Source organism: Pleurodeles waltl, unplaced genomic scaffold (genome assembly GCF_031143425.1).
Source record: "Pleurodeles waltl isolate 20211129_DDA unplaced genomic scaffold, aPleWal1.hap1.20221129 scaffold_180, whole genome shotgun sequence".
NCBI lineage: Eukaryota > Metazoa > Chordata > Amphibia > Caudata > Salamandridae > Pleurodeles > Pleurodeles waltl.
Window position 1 is genome coordinate 189409 of NW_027149886.1, and position 21719 is coordinate 211127.

At 48.2% G+C, this 21719-nt stretch overlaps 1 protein-coding gene across 1 annotated transcript in view; it reads right to left on the reverse strand.

The window, feature by feature from the left end:
- The window catches only part of LOC138274391 (mortality factor 4-like protein 1), a gene marked incomplete at its 3' end in the record, with an annotated part of 291700 nt that overhangs the window by 181515 nt on the left and 88466 nt on the right, over positions 1-21719 (reverse strand). Inside the window, exons 8-9 of the mRNA XM_069218984.1 lie at positions 6335-6360; positions 5453-5541 (exon numbers count right to left, since the gene is read on the reverse strand). Of these exons, the coding sequence (XP_069075085.1) occupies positions 5453-5541; positions 6335-6360 (115 nt within the window). The remainder of the gene's footprint in view (positions 1-5452; positions 5542-6334; positions 6361-21719) is intronic.

Consider the following 21719-nt stretch of genomic DNA (forward strand, 5'->3'; position numbering starts at 1 on the left):
GACATATCTGCAAGTCTTAGGATAGATTTAGACTAAACTGGAGAGGGTCAGGAGGAACCAGGGGAACACTACAGCCATGTTAGGAGCACTGTAGGTAGTTAAGGGGGGGGGGAGCCTATGTTTTCTCATAGAGGGTTGATTCAAAGGGACCCCAGGAGGAGGGATAGGTCCTTCTCTGTCAACACCCAGGTCTCCTCAGTATCCGAGGGGACCCACTGCTCCAACTCAGAGTAAGATTCCCTAGATAGAGAACTTAGGAAACTGAGATCGGAGGAGGCCAGGCTGTCCCACTTTACAAGGTGAGAGATGATATTTACAAATGGTTCACTGCCTTGGAGAGGGCCTGTAAAGTACAAAGGGTCCCTCAAGGACAGTGGCCAGCAATCTTGAGGCTCTCCTCTGACAAAGGCAGAGACAAACTCCTCACTGTCAGAGAAGAAGATGCAGATGATTACACAGCACTCAAAAATGCACTCTTAGATGGATTTAGGCTAACCACTGAACAAAATGGATAAAGTTCAGGGAGACCAAAAAGAAGTCCTCCCAGGGTTGGCTAGATTTTGTGGACTGCTCAGTTAAAGCTCTGGAAGGCTGGTTGCATGAGAGCAAAGTGAGTGACTACCAGGGCTTGCATAATCTAATTCTGACGGAGAACATTCTGAATAACTATTTCTGATCAGCTGCATCAATCTTGAGGACACTGAACTGACCTCTCCCCAAGAACTGTGACAGAAGGCAGACAAATGGTTCTGCACCAGGGTGAGTAGAAAAACCTCATACAGCCGGTGACCACAAGAAGGAAACTTGTAAGCATCTGGACAAAGGTGGGGACAATTTTTTTTTTTTTTTTTTTAAAGAAGAAGAAACCAGGCCCACAAAACTTCTGGGGGTAGGTCTAAAACCGCTTCCTCTAAGAAACCTTGGTGCTACATCTGTAGAAAACAAGGCCACAGGACAGGTGAAAGCACCAGTCCTAAAAATAGCACCAAGACGCCTACAACTACTACTATCACTCCTACCCCTGGTGCTCCTAGCAATAGTAGTGGTAATAGTAGTCAGTCCAAAGGTGTAGCTGGGTTCACCTCGGGGACTGTAGTGGGATCTGAGCTAGTAAGGGAGACCACGGAGGCTGTGTTGGTCTCTGGTGGAGACACTGACCTTGCCACCCTAGTTGCCTGTCCCCTTAATATGGGTAGGTACAGACAGCATCCCTTAATAAATGGTGTTGAGGATGAGGCCTACAGGGACACAGGTGCCAGTGTCACTATAGTGACAAAAAAAACTGGCGTCACCTGAACAACACCTACTTGGTCACACCTACCAAGTGACTGATGCTCACAATAACACTTAGTGCCACCCCATGGCAGTTATTGACTTTAGCATCTGGTGAGGGGTGTTGGGTAAAGGGGGGGTGGGGGGGAATTACTGGTCCTTAAAAAGCTGTAGTGTCCTTGGAGACTTCAGCTTTGGCTGAAGTGAAGTTGGAGGCCCATGCAACAATTCTGGGCATCCCCGGACATATCTCTGCCCTGAGTAGAGCACAGGCCAAAAAAAAAAAAAAAAAGGAACAAGAAGTGCTGGGGCCTGGAACAATGGCCTAGGAAGCTCCTAAAAAGAATGACAGGCAAGGTAAAAAGTCAACCCCTGCTAAAACTTCCAGTGAGGATTCTACTCCGGAGGGAGAGGAATCCACACCAGAGGAGCACAAAGCTGACACAGTTGATCTCTTGGGTGCCGGGGGGGGGGCCACCAGGGAGGAACTCAGTTTGGAACAGCAGACCTGTCCCACATTGGAAAGATTAAGGCAGCAAACTGCAGAACACAAGACGCAGGCGATGTCAGTGGTACCCATAGGGTATAATGGGATAACAGCCTCCTTTATTCAGAAGCAAGGGACCCTAAACTTGGTGCCCCCAGGAAACTGGCAAATTTAGAGAGTTCCTGTTAACCCTAGCACAAGGCATACCCTTTGCAGGCCACTTGGGGCAAAGCAAGACTTGGGACAGGCTGGTCCCTCACTTTCACTGGCCCCACGTGTCAGAAGACACAAAGGAGTTTTGTTGCTCTTGTGTTACCTGTCAAGCCATTGGCAAGACAGGTAGCACCCCAAAGGCCCCCCTAATTCCACTACCAGTGGTAGCCTTTGAGAGCGTTGGGTGGATATCGTTGTTCCCCCCCCACCCCTCTCGGACCCTCCAACCTCCTCTGGAAACAGATTCATACTGGAGATAGACCATGCCACCAGGTATTTAGAGGTCATCCCTCTTAGGACCACTGCCCCTGCAGTGGCCAAGGCCCTCCTGGGAATTTTATCCAGGATGGGTTTTCCTAAAAAGATGGTATCAGACAGAGATGCAAAATTCATGTCTGCTTACCTTAAAGCCACGTGAAAGGGGTGTGGCGTGTTGTCACTTAAAACTTCACAACCCCCTACCTTTCTCAAACAGGTTAGTTGAAAGGTTCAACAAAACCATCAAAAAGCATAATAATGGAACTCTCCGAGAAACTCAGAAGCAGGTTGGCTGTCCTGTTACTTTGCCTCCTTTTCACCTACAGAGGTTCCTCAAGAGGGAGTGGGCTACAGCCTTTTGAACTTTTGTTTGGACACCCTATCAGGGGTCCTCTTGCCCTTATGAAGGAAAGCTGGGAGCAACCTCTCCAGCCTCCAAAATAGGACATTGTGGACTGTGTATTGGGCCTCAGATCTAGAATACATGAAGAGGGCAATCTTTAGGCCTGCCAAGAACTGCAGAAGCAGTTGCATGAACAGAAGGCTGTGCTGACGGTCAGCCAGGACAGAAGGTGTGGGTCCTGGAGCCTGTGTCTCCCAGGGGACTCCAAGACAAGAGAAGTGGCCCACACACTATTGTAGAGAGAACAGGCACTCCTAGAAGCCCCTACCGGGTGCTTCATGTGAACCACCTGAAACCTTTTTATGACAAGACTGACATACCTCTGCTCATGGCTACTGATGAAGGTCAGGAAGAAGAGTGTGACCCTCTCCCTGACCTCTTCTCCTACAATACAGCAGATGGCTCGGTAATTGCAGACTGCCTCTCTGAGCAACAGAATGAAGACTGCAGAAATCTCCTAGGCCAGTTCTCTGAACTGTTCTCTCTGACTATTGGTCAAACTACATGGTGTGAACACACCACTGATACAGGCGATAGCCTGCCTCTCAAAAGTAAAACATACAGGCAGCCTGATCATGTTGGGAGTGCATCAAACTTGAGGTGCAAAAGATACTAGACCTTGGAGTTATTGAGCCTTCAGACAGTCTCTGGGCTAGTCTTGTAGTACTTATCCCAAAGCCCTACTCTCAAAATGGAAAAAGAGATGAGGTTTTGTGTAGACTACAGAGGCCTCAATACTGTAACTAAAACAGATGCTCATCCTATCCCTAGGGCGGATGAGCTAATAAAAACACTGGCTTCTGCCAAATATCTAAGCACCTTTGATATGACTGCTGGCAGATCAAGTTATCAGAGGATGCCAAACCAAAAACAGCATTCTCGACTCCTAGTGGGCATTGTCACTTTACGATGATACCCTTTGGACTGAAGAATGTCCCTGCAACATTCCAAAGGCTGGTGAATAAAGTTGTCCAAGGCCTGTGGATCCTCCAAAAGCCTCAGAGCCTCCAGCACTTTGCCAGGCCATCAGCATCTCCTTGAAGTGAAGAAGCCATCTCCTTACAGTCTGCAGGCACCAACTGCAAAGTCAGGTTACCGTTCTGCTGCCCACCAGGTCCACCAACGCAGCTACCGCCCAGGAAGTCACTGAGCTCCAGCAGGACGAACCCATCTTCCCACCAAGTGAGAAGAACCCAAGACCTATTGGTGGCAATCTGCACTAATACCCAGAGTATCAGACCCCTTGCAGCATCCAACGCTTGTTTGTGTCCAGACCGATCTCAAACGCCACAACCAGAGACTAGCCATCGAAGGAAGTCAGTATTGCAGAGGCCTATCACCGACAGTGGACTGGGTGCCCTGTTTTTGACCCCTTCTTACAGGTCTACCCAAGAATTGTGGCTGCCTTGATGCAGGAGCACCTCTACACCCAGACGACCTAGGACAGGTAAAACTGAACTGCTGGGGTTTCTTGTGACCTTGTCCCCCTAGCACCAGACGACCTAAAGGGGACCCCTAAGAATCGACTCCAGAGAGCCCTACGCATTAAGTACTTTATCCAAAGTTATTCACAAAATGCATTTGAGGGAATGGTTACTTACAAAAATTGATTCACCGCAACAGTACTTACCCTCTTGCCCTTTTCTGGTATTTAAATATTCTATGAATGTAACTATATTTTTCTAAACATTGTCTCCAATTTCTTCTCAAGTGTGTGTCACATTTATGAACTCTGTTCAACAAAAGCTTGGCACTACCCTCTGATAAATCTGAACTGCTCACCCACATTACCACAATAGAGAGCATTTGGGATTATTATTTAACCCTGTAATCCAAAAAAGGCCGTCTGGACTATCTGCATAGTGTCCCCTTATATTTGGTACACTACGCAGATAGCCAGTTTCGTACAGACAGGGGTCGGGGGCCTGATGGAGGATTATTCAAGTCAAAAGTTCTGGTAACATCGGTTATTTTTGGAGGCTTGGGTAAGCAATTGTTGGGTTGTAAGCCACTTGGTAAGCCTACAAAAGGAATTTTCCAATCAGAAAGCTTATGCTGTCTTGTAGACTTGACTTAACAAGCACTTACAATGCAACGGGTCTCGCGTTTGCTCATGTCAGAGCTGATCGCGTTGTAAACTCCTAACCCGACTTTTCACTTATCGGGCAAAAGTGCATTTATGTACATAACCCAAAAAAGTGAAATTAACTATGTAAAGCGCTCGACTTCTGCCAAGCGAGATCACGCTCGTAAATTAGAGAAAAAGGAGTCCACGAGCCTGATGGAAAACAGCGAGCCTCTCATGTTTTCTGTACTTGGTCGCTGCGCTCGAGGAGGGCTAGCCACCGGAAAAGGCATGATGTATGCGTGCCTTCGACTAATGAAAGCAAGCAGATTTTATTAGGCAAGCCCACAAACCAATAAAAAACACTGACGTGAAGTTGACAGGGCTCCGAGCCCTTTTCTAAATACTAAAGCGTCTCGCTGCGATACGCGTGCGCATGCAACGCAAGCGCGACCCTAAAAAGGGCTCGGAAATGGGAGGAAAAGTCTCAGCATTTAAAGGTTTAACAGAGAAGGATAGCATACTTTCTCCAAACTAGTTAAGGAGTCTAGTCAGACCATTGCCCTGGTTAGTTTCTGCTTAAGGGGGAATCTTCACAAATCAAACCTCTCCACCACCTATTTTTCCTCACTTAATTGTAATCAAACAAAAACACAAGCATCAATTGCTTTAGTGGATTTAACACAGACCGCACCAACACCTCTGCTCAGCCTACTTATCACATTAGCAGGGCATAGATCACTGATGCACATACATTTTCCACGCTGGGGTCTACACGAGCTCTCTTCTTGCGCGGTGGTTGAGGAGCATCACTCGTACTGCTACCTTCTCCTGCCCCTGGAGCTGCAGAAAAAAGTGAAGTCAAGTAACAACTCCAAGCTTAGAACTGGACACTATATTGTATCCTATCTGTTAGCCCAGACATGTGACCCATAACAAGCCACTAAGGTATGTGTAGCATTTATTTCCAATTAACAATAACGTTTAGCTGAAAGCAACACTTTCAAACAAGAATCAAGTGTATGTGGCTTAGTAATAAAGGTTAGAGATAAGTGTTGGGATGAGAGCAGATTTCACAAAGGATATGGAGTTATGAAATTGCCTGAGAAGTGCCAGATATTTAAAATCTAAAAGGATGACATGGGAGGTATGCTGTTCAAATGTGGGTGTTGAAAATAAGGGTACAGAATGCACTTGTGATCAATGACGTTAGGCACAAGGATATTGGTGTTCAGAGAATGTAAGAGCTTTTGAAAGGGATTGATAAGTGATGTAGTATATTTCAAAAAGCCCTGTGTTACATCAGAATGTAGAAATGCATGAACTTCAGCAAAGAATTTGGGATGGGGGTGGGGTTGTTTAATGTCAAAAAGCCAGTAGCCACTCTTCAGATTAGGGAAGCACCCTGCGGAAAACTAGAACAACAGTATAGTTGCAAAAGATCATCATAGCTCAGTATTACTGGACTTAAAACACAAAGAGCAGTCTCAAACCAATCCTACTCAAGGGTCTGGTAGACATATTAGTAACTAATGACCTGCTAACTCCCTGTACTTGCAAAACATGCCAACTGTATGTCCTGTATCTTAAAAATAACTTGCTCTTTGAGTGGGTAGAAAAAGAAAATAAGACTTACTTTTCTGTTTATTCTTCTTCGTTCTTCTGTAAGAAAAACAAATATTGTACACAATTACTTTGAGCAAATTGCTTTGGTTATGAATGCAGCACTGCTGCTCACAGGGCCTAACTGAGATGCATAGGTAAACAAGATATTGGTTACGAAAGGTTAACCACGCTAGCAGCTACTTTTACAGTAAGGCAGCGTTGCAGGAGGATGGTTCTTACAAAAAACTCTACCCACTTCTCTAATATACAAAATAATTATATAGGTCACTTTCTTCCTAAGAATCTGTGTTTACTGCTTGACACTTCAGGTAAGTGCTCTTTCCCTGTCGCCTCTTAAACGCCTTGCATGGAATAACTCAAAAACATTTCAGGAAAGGACTATTATTATTATTATTATTATTTTTAAACATGTATCCGATGGAAAAATAAGCGGATACATTGTCACCTATTAGTCACTTCACAGCTCTAAGAGACCGGGGGGCAGAGAAAGAGCAAACTACTACATTAATCAAGATAGAGTCCCACCAGATGAAAGGAAATATCACAATCTGTCATTCTTCAATCACTCCGCATGAATGGTGAAATCCAGCTGTACATAACTCCCTTAGCAAAATATGCACAATACCCACCAGGACTTATTACTTAATCTTCCACCTAGTCCAGTTTTAGATTATTTCTATACCACCTAAGAATATCTACGCCACCAGTTGTACTGGAGATAACATGACAACCCCAAATGGCATCTCAGTAATTTTTAAAACACTGTCAACCTGATGCACTTGCACCTCAGTGACAAGCTACTCCTGTGTATCCTGACATTCTCTGCTCTCAATGAAGGCTTACATGTTTGAACCTCATGTCCCTTTTCCCAAATCATATCCAGTTACTTTTGCAGATTGGGGAGAAGAATGCTGCGGTGAGAGAGGGTACAGAGCAGGATCCTGAGTGGGTACTGCGATTTACAACTACAGTTTATTTTGCCACCTGCACTATAGTGGTTCTATTTGATAACAGTGCCAATATGACAAAGCAGCACTTCCCTTCAACGTCCTGAGATACACCATGCGATAATCAATCAATAATCTACGTGAGGAAATAAAGCACAGAAAATTTAAGACAAAAAGAAAACTACGAGTTAGCATCTGCTGGCACAGAACAGCTCAAGGGACATTTACTGCTAAGTGCCACTTGGTTGTAGATTAAATAATTATACAAAGTGTATCTTAAGAGACTATGCCAATCGACTGGTGTGGTCTTTCTAAAACATTTATAGAGTTACTTCATGTTTCAGTTCTAAGACAAAGAAGTCAGACCAAAAAAAGTTGACATTGTGGAGACTACAGCTACTTCAAACAAACATCTCATTATTGCTGGTAACGTCTGATCTGGTAGAAACTATCTAGCCACAGATTCCTTACCTTAGAAATAGCCCCAGGAACCAGATTGGACCCAGAAATTCTTTATGAATAGTACCCCTGAGCACCAGCTCCACGTGGTATTGTCTGCATCAAAAGTGACATGCATGGTGCCTATATAGGTGCCACCTCAGCATAAAGACCGCTACTTTCCACACCACACACTGACCACTGGTGTGGAAAAGCAGGGCCCTAAAAAAAGGCAACAATTCTGTCCCTAGAAACCAGTTTGCAGAGGTGAGGATGGGTGGGTCGATAAGGAATCTGCAGCTAGCTAGTCTCTACCAGATAAAGCGTTACCGAAGGGGAGTAACTTGTTTATCTGATAGGGACTTCTAGCAGCAGATTTCCTACCATAGAAAAGATAAGAAAGTAATACCTCCCCGGCTGTGTCTGCGCAAAACCGGTTCACACTAAAAACATACAGCAGCATCAAAGGAGCAAAGTGCCCACCTTGACAGACCCAACTGCCCAGGTAGTAGTGTATTGTGAACATGTGCAGCAAGGACCACACTGCTGCCTGGAAGATATCCAGGACTGTAACAAAGCATGCTAACAAAGGGGGTCGCACCGATAGCGCTTGTGGGATGACCGTGCAAACTCTCAGGGGGTTGCTTCTTGGACAATGCATAACAGATTTTAATGTATAGCAGGATCCACCGTGAGGTGGTCTGTTTCTGCATGGATTTTCTCTTCTTCCCTCTAGAAAATATCCCATGAAGAGTTGGCCGTCCATCTGTAACTCTCTCGTGCAGTCAAGGCAGAACAAAGACACTCTTTTTTGGGTCCAGATGAAGTTGCTCCTCTTACTTGGAGGGATGTGGCAGAGCGGAAAAGGTAGGTGGCGTGATGGGATGGCCTACATGAAAGGGTGACGACTTTCAGCAGAAAAGAGGCTTTAGTACATAGAAGCAGTTTGCCTGGGTAGATGGACCAGTAGGGAGGCTTGGATGGCAGCCAGATGCTCACCCTATGGGGCAGATGTTATTGCCACCAGGAAGGCCATCTTGATGGTAAGGAACCAGAGTAGACAATTGTAGGAAGTTGGCTCTGTATGTACTAATTCAAAGTAAGAAATAGCATGCACAGAGTCCAAGGGTTCCCCTTAGAGGTAAGATAGTGGAAAAAAGAGATAATTCTAATGCTCTATTTTGTGGTAGTGTGGTCGAGCAGTAGGCTTATCAGAGGGTAGTGTTAAGCATTTGTTGTACACACACAGGCAGTAAATGAGGAACACACACTCAATGACCCTTCCAGGTCAATAGGTTTTTATATAGAAAAATATATTTTCTTAGTTTATTTTAAGAACCACAGGTTCAAGATTTACAAACGATACTTTAAATGAAAGGTATTTCACTCAGGTATCTTAGGAACTTTGAATCATCACAATAGCATGTACAGTTTTGGCAAAAATGGCAATAAGCGATTTTAAAATTGGACACTGCAAATTTCAACAGTTCCTGGGGGAGCTAAGTATTTGTTAGTTCCACAGGTAAGTAAAGCACTTACAGGGTTAAAAGTTGAGTCCAAGGTAGCCCACCGTTGGGGGTTCAGGGCAATCACAAAGTTACCACACCAGCAGCTCAGGGCCGGTCAGGTGCAGAGGTCAAAGCAGTGCCCAAAAGTCACAAGTCAGCACAGAAAGTACACCCTCAGCGGCACAGGGGCGGCCGGGTGCAGAGTGCAAACAGGCGTCGGGTTTGCAATAGGTTTCAAAGGGAGACCCTGGGGTCTCTTCAGCGAGGCAGGTAGGCAGGGGGGGGGCTCCTCGGGGTAGCCACCACCTGGGCTAGGAAGAGGGCCACCTGGGGGTCGCTCCTGCACTGGAGGTCGGATCCTTCAGGTCCTGGGGCTGCTGGCGCAGTGTGTTTACCAGGTGTCGGGTTCTTTGAAGCAGGCAGTCGCGGTCAGGGCGAGCCTCTGGATTCCCTCTGCAAGCATCGCTGTGGGGGTTCAGGGGGGACAACTCTGGCTACTCACGGGCTCTGAGTCGCCGGGGAGTCCTCCCTGTAGTGTTGGTTTTTCGCAGGTCGAGCCGGGGGCGTCAGGTGCAGAGTGGAAAGTCTCACGCTTCCGGCGGGAAACGTGTTGTCTTTAAAAGTTGCTTCGTTGTTGCAAAGTCGCCGTTTCTCTGGAACAGGGCTGCTGTCCTCGGGAGTTCTTGGTCCTTTTACATGCAGGGTAGTCCTCTGAGGCTTCAGAGGTCTCTGGACCCTGGGGGATGCGTCGCTGTTGCAGTTTTTCTTGAAGTGGGGAGACAGGCCGACGGGGCTGGGGCCAAAGCAGTTGGTGTCTTAGTCTTCTCTGCAGGGCTTCAGGTCAGTCGTCCTTCTTCGTCTTCAGGTTGCAGGAATCTATCTTCCTCGGTTCTGGGGGCCCCTAAATACTGGATTTAGGGGTATGTTTAGGTCTGGGAGGATAGTAGCCAATGGCTACTAGCCCTGAGGGTGGCTACACCCTCTTTGTGCCTCCTCCCGGTGGGAGCACACTTTCAAATCATAACTTGGCATCAGCAAAAGCAAAAAGTCAGGGGGTAATGTAGGAAGTTGGCTCTGTATGTGCTATTTCAAAGTAAGGAATAGCATGCACAGAGTCCAAGGGTTCCCCTTAGAGGTAAAATAGTGGTAAAAAGAGATAATACTAATGCTCTATTTTGTGGTAGTGTGGTCGAGCAGTAGGCTTATCCAAGGAGTAGTGTTAAGCATTTGTTGTACATACACATAGACAATAAATGAGGTACACACACTCAGACAAATCCAGCCAATAGGTTTTGTTATAGAAAAATATCTTTTCTTAGTTTATTTTAAGAACCACAGGTTCAAATTTAACATGTAATATCTTGTTTGAAAGGTATTGCAGGTAAGTACATTAGGAACTTTGAATCATTTCAATTGCATGTATACTTTTCAAGTTATTCACAAATAGCTATTTCAAAAGTGGACACTTAGTGCAATTTTCACAGTTCCTGGGGGAGGTAAGTTTTTGTTAGTTTTACCAGGTAAGTAAGACACTTACAGGGTTCAGTTCTTGGTCCAAGGTAGCCCACCGTTGGGGGTTCAGAGCAACCCCAAAGTTACCACACCAGCAGCTCAGGGCCGGTCAGGTGCAGAGTTCAAAGTGGTGCCCAAAACGCATAGGCTATAATGGAGAGAAGGGGGTGCCCCGGTTCCGGTCTGTTTGCAGGTAAGTACCCGCGTCTTCGGAGGGCAGACCAGGGGGGTTTTGTAGGGCACCGGGGGGGACACAAGCCCACACAGAAATTTCACCCTCAGCGGCACGGGGGCGGCCGGGTGCAGTGTTAGAACAAGCGTCGGGTTCGCAATGTAAGTCAATGAGAGATCAAGGTATCTCTTCAGCGCTGCAGGCAGGCAAGGGGGGGGCTTCCTCGGGGAAACCTCCACTTGGGCAAGGGAGAGGGACTCCTGGGGGTCACTTCTGCAGTGAAAGTCCGGTCCTTCAGGTCCTGGGGGCTGCGGGTGCAGGGTCTTTTCCAGGCGTCGGGACTTAGGTTTCAGAGAGTCGCGGTCAGGGGAAGCCTCGGGATTCCCTCTGCAGGCGGCGCTGTGGGGGCTCAGGGGGGACAGGTTTTGGTACACAGTCGTAGAGTAGTCCGGGGGTCCTCCCTGAGGTGTTGGTTCTCCACCAGCCGAGTCGGGGTCGCCGGGTGCAGTGTTGCAAGTCTCACGCTTCTTGCGGGGAGTTGCAGGGTTCTTTAAAGCTGCTTCTTGAAACAAAGTTGCAGTCTTTTTGGAGCAGGTCCGCTGTCCTCGGGAGTTTCTTGTCGTCGTCGAAGCAGGGCAGTCCTCAGAGGATTCAGAGGTCGCTGGTCCCTTTGGAAGGCGTCGCTGGAGCAGAGTTCTTTGGAAGGCAGGAGACAGGCCGGTGAGTTTCTGGAGCCAAGGCAGTTGTTGTCTTCTGGTCTTCCTCTGCAGGGGTTTTTCAGCTAGGCAGTCCTTCTTGTTGTTGCAGGAATCTAATTTTCTAGGGTTCAGGGTAGCCCTTAAATACTAAATTTAAGGGCGTGTTTAGGTCTGGGGGGTTAGTAGCCAATGGCTACTAGCCCTGAGGGTGGGTACACCCTCTTTGTGCCTCCTCCCAAGGGGAGGGGGTCACAATCCTAACCCTATTGGGGGAATCCTCCATCTGCAAGATGGAGGATTTCTAAAAGTTAGAGTCACTTCAGCTCAGGACACCTTAGGGGCTGTCCTGACTGGCCAGTGACTCCTCCTTGTTGCTTTCTTTGTTCCCTCCAGCCTTGCCGCAAAAAGTGGGGGCCGTGGCCGGAGGGGGCGGGCAACTCCACTAAGCTGGAGTGCCCTGCTGGGCTGTGACAAAGGGGTGAGCCTTTGAGGCTCACCGCCAGGTGTCACAGCTCCTGCCTGGGGGAGGTGTTAGCATCTCCACCCAGTGCAGGCTTTGTTACTGGCCTCAGAGTGACAAAGGCACTCTCCCCATGGGGCCAGCAACATGTCTCTAGTGTGGCAGGCTGCTGGAACTAGTCAGCCTACACAGACAGTCGGTTAAGTTTCAGGGGGCACCTCTAAGGTGCCCTCTGGGGTGTATTTTGCAATAAAATGTACACTGGCATCAGTGTGCATTTATTGTGCTGAGAAGTTTGATACCAAATGTAAGGAAATGCCTCCTTGGCATGGTTGCCCCCTGACTTTTTGCCTTTGCTGATGCTATGTTTACAATTGAAAGTGTGCTGAGGCCTGCTAACCAGGCCCCAGCACCAGTGTTCTTTCCCTAACCTGTACTTTTGTATCCACAATTGGCAGACCCTGGCATCCAGATAAGTCCCTTGTAACTGGTACTTCTAGTACCAAGGGCCCTGATGCCAAGGAAGGTCTCTAAGGGCTGCAGCATGTCTTATGCCACCCTGGAGACCTCTCACTCAGCACAGACACACTGCTTGCCAGCTTGTGTGTGCTAGTGAGGACAAAACGAGTAAGTCGACATGGCACTCCCCTCAGGGTGCCATGCCAGCCTCTCACTGCCTATGCAGTATAGGTAAGACACCCCTCTAGCAGGCCTTACAGCCCTAAGGCAGGGTGCACTATACCATAGGTGAGGGTACCAGTGCATGAGCATGGTACCCCTACAGTGTCTAAACAAAACCTTAGACATTGTAAGTGCAGGGTAGCCATAAGAGTATATGGTCTGGGAGTTTGTCAAACACGAACTCCACAGCACCATAATGGCTACACTGAAAACTGGGAAGTTTGGTATCAAACTTCTCAGCACAATAAATGCACACTGATGCCAGTGTACAGTTTATTGCAAAATACACCCCAGAGGGCACCTTAGAGGTGCCCCCTGAAACTTAACCGACTGTCTGTGTAGGCTGACTAGTTCCAGCAGCCTGCCACACTAGAGACATGTTGCTGGCCCCATGGGGAGAGTGCCTTTGTCACTCTGAGGCCAGTAACAAAGCCTGCACTGGGTGGAGATGCTAACACCTCCCCCAGGCAGGACCTGTAACACCTGGCGGTGAGCCTCAAAGGCTCACCCCTTTGTCACAGCCCAGCAGGGCACTCCAGCTTAGTGGAGTTGCCCGCCCCCTCCGGCCACGGCCCCCACTTTTGGCGGCAAGGCTGGAGGGAACAAAGAAAGCAACAAAGAGGAGTCACTGGCCAGTCAGGACAGCCCCTAAGGTGTCCTGAGCTGAGGTGACTCTAACTTTTAGAAATCCTCCATCTTGCAGATGGAGGATTCCCCCAATAGGGTTAGGATTGTGACCCCCTCCCCTTGGGAGGAGGCACAAAGAGGGTGTACCCACCCTCAGGGCTAGTAGCCATTGGCTACTAACCCCCCAGACCTAAACACGCCCTTAAATTTAGTATTTAAGGGCTACCCTGAACCCTAGAAAATTAGATTCCTGCAAACTACAAGAAGAAGGACTGCCTAGCTGAAAACCCCTGCAGAGGAAGACCAGAAGACGACAACTGCCTTGGCTCCAGAAACTCACCGGCCTGTCTCCTGCCTTCCAAAGAACTCTGCTCCAGCGACGCCTTCCAAGGGACCAGCGACCTCTGAATCCTCGGAGGACTGCCCTGCTTCGAAAAAGACAAGAAACTCCAGAGGACAGCGGACCTGCTCCAAAAAGACTGCAACTTTGTTTCAAGAAGCAGCTTTAAAGAACCCTGCAACTCCCCGCAAGAAGCGTGAGACTTGCAACACTGCACCCGGCGACCCCGACTCGGCTGGTGGAGAACCAACACCTCAGGGAGGACCCCCGGACTACTCTACGACTGTGAGTACCAAAACCTGTCCCCCCTGAGCCCCCACAGCGCCGCCTGCAGAGGGAATCCCGAGGCTTCCCCTGACCGCGACTCTCTGAAACCTAAGTCCCGACGCCTGGAAAAGACCCTGCACCCGCAGCCCCCAGGACCTGAAGGACCGGACTTTCACTGGAGAAGTGACCCCCAGGAGTCCCTCTCCCTTGTCCAAGTGGAGGTTTCCCCGAGGAAGCCCCCCCTTGCCTGCCTGCAGCGCTGAAGAGATCCCTTGATCTCTCATTGACTAACATTGCAAACCCGATGCTTGTTTCTACACTGCACCCGGCCGCCCCCGCGCTGCTGAGGGTGATATTTCTGTGTGGGCTTGTGTCCCCCCCGGTGCCCTACAAAACCCCCCTGGTCTGCCCTCCGAAGACGCGGGTACTTACCTGCTGGCAGACTGGAACCGGGGCACCCCCTTCTCTCCATTGAAGCCTATGCGGTTTGGGCACCACTTTGAACTCTGCACCTGACCGGCCCTGAGCTGCTGGTGTGGTAACTTTGGGGTCGCTCTGAACCCCCAACGGTGGGCTACCTTGGACCAAGAACTGAACCCTGTAAGTGTCTTACTTACCTGGTAAAACTAACAAAAACTTACCTCCCCCAGGAACTGTGAAAATTGCACTAAGTGTCCACTTTTAAAGTAGCTATTTGTCAATAACTTGAAAAGTATACATGCAATTGAAATGATTCAAAGTTCCTAATGTACTTACCTGCAATACCTTTGAAACAAGATATTACATGTTAAATTTGAACCTGTGGTTCTTAAAATAAACTAAGAAAAGATATTTTTCTATAACAAAACCTATTGGCTGGATTTGTCTCTGAGTGTGTGTACCTCATTTATTGTCTATGTGTATGTACAACAAATGCTTAACACTACTCCTTGGATAAGCCTACTGCTCGACCACACTACCACAAAATAGAGCATTAGTATTATCTCTTTTTACCACTATTTTACCTCTAAGGGGAACCCTTGGACTCTGTGCATGCTATTCCTTACTTTGAAATAGCACATACAGAGCCAACTTCCTACATTGGTGGATCAGCGGTGGGGTACAAGACTTTGCATTTGCTGGACTACTCAGCCAATACCTGATCACACGACAAATTCCAAAATTGTCATTAGAAATTGATTTTTGCAATTTGAAAAGTTTTCTAAATTCTTAAAAGACCTGCTAGGGCCTTGTGTTAGATCCTGTTTAGCATTTCTTTTAGAGTTTAAAAGTTTGTAAAAGTTTGAATTAGATTCTAGAACCAGTTTTAGATTCTTAAAAAGTATTCCAACTTTTAGAAGCAAAATGTCTAGCACAGATGTGACTGTGGTGGAACTCGACACCACACCTTACCTCCATCTTAAGATGAGGGAGCTAAGGTCACTCTGTAAAATAAAGAAAATAACAATGGGCCCCAAACCTACCAAAATACAGCTCCAGGAGCTCTTGGCAGACTTTGAAAAGGCCAACCCCTCTGAGGGTGGCAACTCAGAGGAAGAGGATAGTGACTTGGAGGAAAATTCCCCCCTACCAGTCCTATCTAGGGAGAACAGGGTCTCTCAAACCCTGACTCCAAAAATAATAGTCAGAGATGCTGGTTCCCTCACAGGAGAGACCAACACCTCTGAAATCACTGAGGATAACTCCAGTGAAGAGGACATCCAGTTAGCCAGGATGGCCAAAAGATTGGCTTTGGAAAGACAGATCCTAGCCATAGAGAGGGAAAGACAAGAGATGGGCCTAGGACCCATCAATGGTGGCAGCAACATAAATAGGGTCAGAGATTCTCCTGACATGTTGAAAATCCCTAAAGGGATTGTAACTAAATATGAAGATGGTGATGACATCACCAAATGGTTCACAGCTTTTGAGAGGGCTTGTGTAACCAGAAAAGTGAACAGATCTCACTGGGGTGCTCTCCTTTGGGAAATGTTCACAGGAAAGTGTAGGGATAGACTCCTCACACTCTCTGGACAAGATGCAGAATCTTATGACCTCATGAAGGGTACCCTGATTGAGGGCTTTGGATTCTCCACTGAGGAGTATAGGATTAGATTCAGGGGGGCTCAAAAATCCTCGAGTCAGACCTGGGTTGACTTTGTAGACTACTCAGTAAAAACACTAGATGGTTGGATTCAAGGCAGTGGTGTAAGTAATTATGATGGGCTGTACAATTTATTTGTGAAAGAACACCTGTTAAGTAATTGTTTCAATGATAAACTGCATCAGCATCTGGTAGACCTAGGCCCAATTTCTCCCCAAGAATTGGGAAAGAAGGCGGACCATTGGGTCAAGACTAGGGTGTCCAAGACTTCCACAGGGGGTGACCAAAAGAAAGGGGTCACAAAACCTCCCCAGGGGAAAGGTGGTGAGACAGCCAAAAATAAAAATAGTCAAGAGTCTTCTAAAGGCCCCCAAAAACCTGCACAGGAGGGTGGGCCCAGAGCCTCTTCACAAAACAATCCTGGGTACAAGGGTAAAAACTTTGATCCCAAAAAGGCCTGGTGTCGAAACTGTAGTCAGTCTGGACACCAAACTGGAGACAAGGCCTGTCCCAAGAAAAGTTCCACTCCAAACTCCAATCCAGGTAACACTGGAATGGCTAGTCTCCAAGTGGGATCAACAGTGTGCCCAGAGCAAATCAGGGTCCACACTGAAGCTACTCTAGTCTCTGAGGATGGGGTGGATTTAGCCACACTAGCTGCCTGGCCGCCTAACATGCAAAAATACAGGCAGCAGCTCTTTATTAATGGGACAAGTGTAGAGGGCCTGAGGGATACAGGTGCCAGTGTCACCATGGTGACAGAGAAACTGGTTTCCCCTGGCCAATACCTGACTGGAAAAACGTATACAGTCACCAATGCTGACAATCAAACTAAAGCACATCCCATGGCAATGGTAACTTTAGAATGGGGAGGGGTCAATGGCCTGAAACAGGTGGTGGTCTCCTCAAACATCCCAGTAGACTGTCTGCTTGGAAATGACCTGGAGTCCTCAGCATGGGCTGAGGTAGAGCTAAAAACCCATGCAGCCATGCTGGGTATCCCTGAACTGGTGTGTGTAAAAACAAGAGCACAGTGCAAGGCACAGGGTGAAAAAGTAGAGCTGGAGTCTGGAAAAATGGCCCAGCCTACCAAGAGAAAAGGAAAGTCAGTTGGGAAACCAACTGCAACACAGTCAGAAAAAGGGAACCTCTCTTCTCAGGAAGAAGTTCTGCCCTCTGAGGGAACTGAGCCTTTGGAACTTGAACCTTATCAGGTTGAGCTCTTAGGCCCAGGGGGACCCTCAAGGGAGGAGCTGTGTAAGGGACAAGAAACCTGTCCCTCTCTTGAAGGCCTTAGGCAGCAAGCTGCTGAAGAGTCCAAGGGCAAGAAAAATGGAACACATAGGGTCTATTGGGAAGATGGACTCCTGTACACTGAGGCCAGAGACCCCAAACCTGGTGCCACTAGGAGAGTGGTAGTGCCTCAGTCGTTCAGAGAGTTTATTCTGACCTTAGCCCATGATATTCCCCTTGCTGGGCATTTGGGACAAACCAAGACGTGGGAGAGGTTAGTCAACCACTTCTACTGGCCCAATATGTCCCAGAAGGTTAAGGAGTTTTGCCTCTCCTGCCCCACCTGTCAATCCAGTGGTAAGACAGGTGGGCACCCAAAGGCCCCCCTCATTCCACTTCCAGTGGTGGGGGTCCCCTTTGAAAGAGTGGGTGTGGACATAGTTGGTCCACTGGAACCTCCCACAGCCTCAGGAAATATGTACATCCTAGTAGTAGTGGATCATGCTACTAGGTATCCTGAAGCTATTCCCCTTAGGTCGACTACTGCCCCTGCAGTAGCCAAGGCCCTCATTGGTATCTTTACCAGAGTGGGTTTCCCTAAGGAGGTGGTGTCTGACAGAGGTACCAACTTCATGTCAGCATACCTAAAACACATGTGGAATGAGTGTGGAGTGACTTACAAATTCACTACACCATACCATCCACAAACTAATGGCTTAGTTGAGAGATTCAACAAGACATTAAAAGGCATGATCATGGGGCTCCCAGAAAAGCTCAAAAGGAGATGGGATGTCCTCTTGCCATGTCTGCTTTTCGCTTACAGAGAGGTGCCACAGAAGGGAGTAGGATTCTCACCCTTTGAACTTCTGTTTGGTCATCCTGTAAGGGGACCACTTGCTCTTGTTAAAGAAGGCTGGGAGAGACCTCTTCATGAGCCTAAACAAGACATAGTGGACTATGTACTTGGCCTTCGCTCTAGAATGGCAGAGTACATGGAAAAGGCAAGCAAAAACCTTGAGGCCAGCCAACAGCTCCAGAAGTTTTGGTATGACCAAAAGGCTGCACTGGTTGAGTTCCAACCAGGGCAGAAAGTCTGGGTTCTGGAGCCTGTGGCTCCCAGGGCACTCCAGGACAAATGGAGTGGCCCTTACCCAGTGCTAGAAAGGAAGAGTCAGGTCACCTACCTGGTGGACCTGGGCACAAGCAGGAGCCCCAAGAGGGTGATCCATGTGAACCGCCTTAAGCTCTTCCATGACCGGGCTGATGTAAATCTGTTAATGGTAACAGATGAGGATCAGGAGGCAGAGAGTGAACCTCTCCCTGATCTTCTGTCATCAGACCCAAAAGATGGCTCAGTAGATGGAGTGATCTACTCAGACACCCTCTCTGGCCAACAGCAAGCTGATTGTAGGAGAGTCCTACAACAGTTTCCTGAACTCTTCTCCTTAACCCCTGGTCAGACACACCTGTGTACCCATGATGTGGACACAGGAGACAGCATGCCTGTCAAAAACAAAATCTTTAGGCAGTCTGACCATGTTAAGGAAAGCATCAAGGTGGAAGTCCACAAGATGCTGGAATTGGGAGTAATTGAGCGCTCTGACAGCCCCTGGGCTAGCCCAGTGGTCTTAGTCCCCAAACCTCACACCAAAGATGGAAAGAAAGAGATGAGGTTTTGTGTGGATTACAGAGGGCTCAATTCTGTCACCAAGACAGATGCTCATCCAATTCCTAGAGCTGATGAGCTCATAGATAAATTAGGTGCTGCCAAATTCTTAAGTACCTTTGACTTGACAGCAGGGTACTGGCAAATAAAAATGGCACCTGGAGCAAAAGAGAAAACAGCATTCTCCACACCTGATGGGCATTATCAGTTTACTGTTATGCCCTTTGGTTTAAAGAATGCCCCTGCCACCTTCCAAAGGTTGGTGAATCAAGTCCTTGCTGGCTTGGAGTCCTTTAGCACAGCTTATCTTGATGATATTGCTGTCTTTAGCTCCACCTGGCAGGATCACCTGGTCCACCTGAAGAAGGTTTTGAAGGCTCTGCAATCTGCAGGCCTCTCTATCAAGGCATCCAAATGCCAGATAGGGCAGGGAACTGTGGTTTACTTGGGCCACCTTGTAGGTGGAGGCCAAGTTCAGCCACTCCAACCCAAGATCCACACTATTCTGGACTGGGTAGCTCCAAAAACCCAGACTCAAGTCAGGGCATTCCTTGGCTTGACTGGGTATTACAGGAGGTTTGTGAAGGGATATGGATCCATTGTGACAGCCCTCACTGAACTCACCTCCAAGAAAATGCCCAAGAAAGTGAACTGGACTGTGGAATGCCAACAGGCCTTTGACACCCTGAAACAAGCAATGTGCTCAGCACCAGTTCTAAAAGCTCCAGATTATTCTAAGCAGTTCATTGTGCAGACAGATGCCTCTGAACATGGGATAGGGGAAGTTTTGTCCCAAACAAATGAAGATGGCCTTGACCAGCCTGTTGCTTTCATTAGCAGGAGGTTACTCCCCAGGGAGCAGCGTTGGAGTGCCATTGAGAGGGAGGCCTTTGCTGTGGTTTGGTCCCTGAAGAAGCTGAGACCATACCTCTTTGGGACTCACTTCCTAGTTCAAACTGACCACAGACCTCTCAAACGGCTGATGCAAATGAAAGGTGAAAATCCTAAACTGTTGAGGTGGTCCATCTCCCTACAGGGAATGGACTTTATAGTGGAACACAGACCTGGGACTGCCCATGCCAATGCAGATGGCCTTTCCAGGTTCTTCCACTTAGAAAATGAAGACTCTCTTGGGAAAGGTTAGTCTCATCCTCTTTCGTTTGGGGGGGGGGGGGTTGTGTAAGGAAATGCCTCCTTGGCATGGTTGCCCCCTGACTTTTTGCCTTTGCTGATGCTATGTTTACAATTGAAAGTGTGCTGAGGCCTGCTAACCAGGCCCCAGCACCAGTGTTCTTTCCCTAACCTGTACTTTTGTATCCACAATTGGCAGACCCTGGCATCCAGATAAGTCCCTTGTAACTGGTACTTCTAGTACCAAGGGCCCTGATGCCAAGGAAGGTCTCTAAGGGCTGCAGCATGTCTTATGCCACCCTGGAGACCTCTCACTCAGCACAGACACACTGCTTGCCAGCTTGTGTGTGCTAGTGAGGACAAAACGAGTAAGTCGACATGGCACTCCCCTCAGGGTGCCATGCCAGCCTCTCACTGCCTATGCAGTATAGGTAAGACACCCCTCTAGCAGGCCTTACAGCCCTAAGGCAGGGTGCACTATACCATAGGTGAGGGTACCAGTGCATGAGCATGGTACCCCTACAGTGTCTAAACAAAACCTTAGACATTGTAAGTGCAGGGTAGCCATAAGAGTATATGGTCTGGGAGTTTGTCAAACACGAACTCCACAGCACCATAATGGCTACACTGAAAACTGGGAAGTTTGGTATCAAACTTCTCAGCACAATAAATGCACACTGATGCCAGTGTACAGTTTATTGCAAAATACACCCCAGAGGGCACCTTAGAGGTGCCCCCTGAAACTTAACCGACTGTCTGTGTAGGCTGACTAGTTCCAGCAGCCTGCCACACTAGAGACATGTTGCTGGCCCCATGGGGAGAGTGCCTTTGTCACTCTGAGGCCAGTAACAAAGCCTGCACTGGGTGGAGATGCTAACACCTCCCCCAGGCAGGAGCTGTAACACCTGGCGGTGAGCCTCAAAGGCTCACCCCTTTGTCACAGCCCAGCAGGGCACTCCAGCTTAGTGGAGTTGCCCGCCCCCTCCGGCCACGGCCCCCACTTTTGGCGGCAAGGCTGGAGGGAACAAAGAAAGCAACAAGGAGGAGTCACTGGCCAGTCAGGACAGCCCCTAAGGTGTCCTGAGCTGAGGTGACTGACTTTTAGAAATCCTCCATCTTGCAGATGGAGGATTCCCCCAATAGGGTTAGGATTGTGACCCCCTCCCCTTGGGAGGAGGCACAAAGAGGGTGTACCCACCCTCAGGGCTAGTAGCCATTGGCTACTAACCCCCCAGACCTAAACACGCCCTTAAATTTAGTATTTAAGGGCTACCCTGAACCCTAGAAAATTAGATTCCTGCAAACTACAAGAAGAAGGACTGCCTAGCTGAAAACCCCTGCAGAGGAAGACCAGAAGACGACAACTGCCTTGGCTCCAGAAACTCACCGGCCTGTCTCCTGCCTTCCAAAGAACTCTGCTCCAGCGACGCCTTCCAAGGGACCAGCGACCTCTGAATCCTCGGAGGACTGCCCTGCTTCGAAAAAGACAAGAAACTCCCGAGGACAGCGGACCTGCTCCAAAAAGACTGCAACTTTGTTTCAAGAAGCAGCTTTAAAGAACCCTGCAACTCCCCGCAAGAAGCGTGAGACTTGCAACACTGCACCCGGCGACCCCGACTCGGCTGGTGGAGA